We start from the raw sequence: 5,732 nt of genomic DNA, 5'->3' as shown, positions 1-5,732 counted from the left end.
CCGACGCCCTACAACTCTTAGCTCTTTCGCTCTCTTCTCTATTGGTGACCTTGAGCTCTCAAACGCTCCTGTGTGATTTTTCCATCAAATCTTGAGAAAAAATACTCCAAAACTTAATTAAAGAGCAGATCTATTGTTTCCCAAAGCCTAAGAGCACTTAGTTCGCGTTTTAGCTGGTGGATTGTATTTGTTACTCATGGAGCTTACTCCTAGCCGACTAGAGTGTCGTCCGTGGAGCTTGCTAACTTGTGTGGCAGTCCCAGGAGGTTTGTAACTATCTATTGAAGCTAGTAAACTCACCCCTCATATCAAGAGTTAACTCTCTTGACTTGAGAACGAGGAAGGGTTGCAAAGCCCTAAGTTTTAGTGGCTAACCTCAACAACGTGGACTTAGGCAAGTCTTGCTGGCGAGCTGAACCACGGGATAAATAGTTGTGTCATCTTGTGCTTGATTTACTTAATTGCATTTTATATTGTTGTTGAGGTGATTTCTAGGGTTTGAGGTCGATCTACTTATATACACTTGTGCTACCACTTTCTGTCGTCGATCTGTATACTACATACCTGCAGGAACATCAGTAAATTCTCCGATCTAAGTTTCCTTTCATAGATTTTAAATTATGCCTCAAAGTTATTTGTAGGTGCGGCAGTACTGCTGTTCTGGCCCGACAGTACCTCAGATCGGCAGTGCCGCGGGGTCAGAGCGACAGTGCCACGGATTAAATTTGATGTTTGCTCAAGTTTTATTTTAACAGGCCTATTCACACCCTCTAGTCTCACCAGAGATCGTATAGTATGATTCAAGTACCGTAGTTAGATGAATATATCTTCTTGAGTAAAGTACACCAGCGGTCCCTAAACTTGTACCGTTGTGTCGTCCCGGTCCCTAAACTCGCAAATCGACCGTTTAGGTCCTCAAACTTATTTATCTGTATCATCTCGGTCCCTAAACTTGTTCGGCTGTGTCATTCCGGTCCCTAAACTTACAAATCGACCGTTTAGGTCCTCAAACTTGTTCAGTTGTGTCATCTCGGTCCCTAAACTTGGTTTTGAGTCTCATCTGGATCAAAACAGGGTGATCTAAAAACTTTATATCAAATAATAATTCATAACTTTTTCATATAAACTCGAATGGAGACAAACTTTATATCAAAATTAAAGCCCTCGACACTATCTACGACTTTGTAGTTGAATTTTTTTTGAATTAAAACTGTTTAGGGTCCCAAAATATTATTGTATGTTTATAGATTTTGAAAATTAAAATTTAAAATTAAATTTTGGGACACTAAATGACTTTAAACAAAAAACTTTTCAACTATAAAGTTGTAGATCGTATTGAGAACTATAACTTTCATATAAATCATATCAATATCCAAGATTGTTTGATAATTTTAAATTTTTTGAAATTTAAAATTTAAAATTTAAAATTATCAAACAATCTTGGATATTGATATGGTCTATATGAAAGTTATAGTTCTTAATATGATCTACAACTTTGTAGTTGAAAAGTTTTTTATTTGAAGTCATTTAGTATCCCAAAATTTTAATTATAAATTTCAATTTTCAAAATCTATAAACATACAATAATATTTTGGGACCTAAACAATTTTAATTCAAAAACCTTTCAACTACAAAGTCGTAGATTGCGTCGAGGGCTTTAATTTTGATATAAAGTTTGTCTCCATTCGAGTTCATATGAAAAAGTTATAAATTATTTTTTGATATAAAATTTTTAGATCATCCTGTTTTGACTCAGACGAGACTCAAAACCAAGTTTAACGACCGGGATGACACAACTGAATAAGTTTGAGGATCTAAATGATCAATTTGCGAGTTTAGGGACTAGGACGACACAACGATACAAGTTTAGGGACCGCTGGTGCACTTTAAGGCCTGTTTGGTTCGTCTAATAGCTACTAAGTTTAGTAGCTTTTAGTCACTTTAGTAACTTTTTAATCAAACGCTATGATTAAAAGCTACTCAAAGAGCTTTAGTTCTCTATAGTAACTCTGGAGTTAATAAAAGTGACTAAACTGTTTAGTAGGTATTGAAGTTTATAGCTCCACCAAACACCCTCTCTCTGTCTTCTTCTTGGTTAAAAAAAATCTTCTTCTAGGTTTCACCCGCCGTTGTCCACCAGTCCCGTCGCCGCATCCGTGCGCCGCCGTCCGCCCGTCGCCGCATCCGCGCGTCGTCGTCTACCTGCGATGAACCGGTGACCGTCGGAGTGGTTCTTTTAGAAGTTCCTGGAGGAGGCCGTGCTCGACGAAGGATATGGCGGCGAGTCGGCCACCGCACGGATGCTTTGCCCCTGTAGGTGGACGTGGAGCCGCGACGACGACCAGTGGTGGCCACGGCGCCCTGCAGGTAACTCCACCTCTCTCTCCCCGTCCATCTTTGCCTTGGGTCATCTCCTGTGAACCAGTCTCGATTCTCGCTCAGTCCACCGCAGCCAAGTCCACCCCGCCCTCTGCTGTTTCATCTCCTCCCCGCCGCCGCCCTGTGAACGCAGTCCCGATTCTCACTCCGGAAGAGGCCTGTACGTTTCCTGCACCTTCCCCTCTCTTGCGGCTACCCAGATATGCTTGCTTCCTACTGCCGTTGTATGGCCTCGATTTGATTTGTTCTAAGTTAGATTAAGCAATTTGCAAACGTTGATGCAATTGGGATGTAATTTTGTACTGGGATGCTCGTAGTAAATCAAAACTGTAGTAAATAAAAAAAAGGTTAAACTCTTACAATGCCTTCAGATGTAATTTCGTACTGGGAACTTTCAATTGGCTAAAGATAACTTATAAAAAAGTGCAGTGACAGGTCTTATTTTTTATGGAAGTGTCTTTCACTTTCATGGAAGCATACCTTTCTTTTTGTTGATTGGTTCAATAATGATAGTTGAGATGATGTACAGCTTTGTTCCTTGTAAATAAGGCTCAGTTAAGGGAGATTCATATACGACAAGTACTGTTTCTTTTTAAATTGTAGCTCAAGCATATAGTTAGTGGCATTAAATGGTACCCCATCCCAGTAAAGTATAGAATATCTGCCGTTAAAATTATGTCATTTGTGTTTTGTCCAAACTGCATGTGACTGTTACTTAGTAGTCAGAGCAACAGTGTGGGCAGTCTGAAGCCTGCAAACTTACTTGTTAGTTCTATCTAGCAGCCCATTTACTAGCTTTACTGTCATTTTTCAGTTTTCGGTTGGCATTATCTTCTCTCTTTATCAGCAGCTTCATCCTGAGTGCAAAAGGTTCAGTAGCTAGCATACTTGCTGATCACATTTCGATTGCTCCCAGTTATTTGCTTGCCTGAGTAGTACTGCCGTAGTGACATCATCAGAGAAGAGAGGTGGTCCTAGCACATGTTTTTCTGCAACCAAGTTTTGTGATGGTGCTTTACCATAGTTGCTGCTAATAGCAGTTACTGCGATTTCTCAGTCGACACAGAGATAAATTGCCATGTGAATAGCTGCAGATTTCTCTTTTTTGTTAGTGCAAACTATCAAGCTGCCAAGTATATGAAATGATTAAATGAGTACTAGTGTTTCAGTGGTTACTGGTTAGCTATCACAACAACTTTGATGTCTGTCCGTTCATCTCCAATTCCCTCCCTCCCCTGCTGTCTGTTCTCGCAAATTGAATTCTATTGAAGTTTTGCATCTGAAAGTTGACAAAATTTTGATCAACCAGAGTAGATAGATAAAGAAATTCGTGATCATGATACTCGGCGTTGCTAGCCGATCGAGTGGCACCTCAAGCGATTGGATTTTGTCATATGGCCTCTGTGTAGGGTGTGTGAAATGCTGTCGACAAGTTGCTGCAAAAATGTGATATTTTCTACCATGAGCAGATATGATGCTCTAGCAAGTAGCAATTCTTATTCATTGTCTAGCTAGCATTAATGTGATATTTTTGGTTTTAAGATGGAGTACTGATACTTCAGGCTTCGGTTATCAGTGAACTGCTAATTCATTTTATCAGTTAAGAACTTTTAAGATTGTCAGTTCTTAGTACTAACCCTTTTAGTTGTTACTTTAGCTGGTTCCTTTTGTGTGTCAAGCTGCATGCTCTTCAGTACCATGCATATAGTTTCTCTCTTTTATTGTATCAGCTTCACTTCTGCTTTGTTCTGCTGCAAACTAATCTGAAAAAACTTTGGGTGAATGCCTGCATGTAGCTGCTGGCCTGTTCCTGGGAGTGGTGACCGGCAAGCTGATCGGGCTGGCCACGGAGAGCGGGCTGTTCACCGGCACCAGGACTGGCACCATCACCAGCACACTCGTCTCCATTGAGGTCGTCGACTCCATCCGGCTGTGTTAAAGCACTGATTAATTTAACTTTGGAAATGTGTATGGAGGAGTACTTCATTTTTAGCTAATTATTTAAGTGATAATGATGATATGGAGAATGGCAGCTGATACTCAATTGCCATAGGGAACTTTTGCATCTGTTGTTTAACTATCCAGGTTCTCACTGCCATAGGGAACTTTTGCATCTGTTCAATTGCTGTGGGATTGCTCCCAGTTATTTGCTTGCCTGACCATAGTTTCCATAATATCCATTATCTGGTGTTTGTGGATCCATCTAAAAAATCTCAGCTTTCTGATCATTGCTGATTCTTCTATGTGAACACAACATACAAGCAAGGTCTGGTTCCGCCATCGGATGGTTGTGTTCATCGATGAAATCCTTCACATATCACTGCCCTGTGTTCTGATCTCGTGCAATCACAAGTTTAGCGAGGCATCCAACACGAGTAATATTCCGCGGCTTCCACTTCTTAACCTCCCTCTTCAGCTCCTTCTCTTCGCGGAAACCTTCACGACTGCAAACAAACCTCCGAAGGGTATCTCATTGTGGCTATTGTCCCACTCACAGTAGCTTTTTCTTACACTAAATCCTTTCTCCTTAGCGTAGTTGTTATAAAACTGAAATCATTCTTCTTCATTACCAAACATCTTCCTAATAATTTCATTGTACTCTTGCAAGACCCGGCATTTCCTCTTGCATCAATCAACAACATAGCACATAGCTTGAGTACACATGCTTCATCTAGAAAAAAAGAAAGAAAGGTTAGCACATGCTTGAGTACACATGCTTCATCTAGAAAAGAAAAAAAAAAGGTTAGCACATAGCTGGTTGTTCAATTGTTCAAGATTTCACTTCAGAATTAGGCATAGCTAGTGGATACAGTGGAATGGTGGGAAGGCCTGACACTGCATCAACGGTAGAGGCAAAATATCCAGCACTTCGGTTCAAGCAACAGTTGACAGCATATGTCAGAGAAGATATATGGGATAATGAGATATAACCTGAAGAAGGAAATAAGTCCATTCTTGACTATGTGCATACAGGTACAACAACTAAGCCATTTCAACTATGAGGATCTGGGCTGCAATAACATGGCCAGATATTTGCACTGACAATTAACCAAATCAGCACTGACTAAGCATATTCTAGTTCCTTTTCTAGGACAAACCTATTCCGTATTTCTATTGAGAACTTGCAAAATCTATACGCCTATATTTGACCATTTGTGATAGCTGTCTCAAGAGTATAATACTAACCAAGTCCTAGTTCAAGAATGTTGTATTATACTCAGCAAAAGAAAGGCTTGGCTCTTGACGGCTAGTAGTTCAATAGCTAAATAGCATGCCAAACAACTGACTAAAATATTTGCCCAAGAAATGATGTAACTACACGACAGACATACGAACCTAATCAGCTTTACTAA

At 40.1% G+C, this 5,732-nt stretch overlaps 1 protein-coding gene across 2 annotated transcripts; it reads left to right on the top strand.

Annotated features, from left to right (window-relative positions):
- Positions 1–2,079: 2,079 nt before the first annotated feature.
- On the top strand, positions 2,080–4,431 carry LOC136533919 (uncharacterized). Of its 2 annotated transcripts, XM_066526441.1 has the most exons (3): positions 2,080–2,367; positions 2,443–2,539; positions 4,176–4,431. In XM_066526441.1, exons 1-3 carry the CDS (start codon positions 2,275–2,277, stop codon positions 4,316–4,318), a joined length of 333 nt encoding a protein of 110 aa, XP_066382538.1. In that variant the 5' UTR covers positions 2,080–2,274; the 3' UTR covers positions 4,319–4,431. The 2 variants fall into 2 exon arrangements, 1 of the variants encoding a protein (XP_066382538.1); XR_010778628.1 differs by lacking the exon at positions 2,443–2,539.
- The last annotated feature ends 1,301 nt before the right edge of the window (positions 4,432–5,732 follow it).

This window comes from Miscanthus floridulus, unplaced genomic scaffold, assembly GCF_019320115.1.
Source record: "Miscanthus floridulus cultivar M001 unplaced genomic scaffold, ASM1932011v1 os_1313_1_2, whole genome shotgun sequence".
In the NCBI taxonomy this organism is placed as follows: domain Eukaryota; kingdom Viridiplantae; phylum Streptophyta; class Magnoliopsida; order Poales; family Poaceae; genus Miscanthus; species Miscanthus floridulus.
Note: the sequence above shows the minus strand (reverse complement) of the source record. Positions and strands in the feature narration are given on the sequence as shown.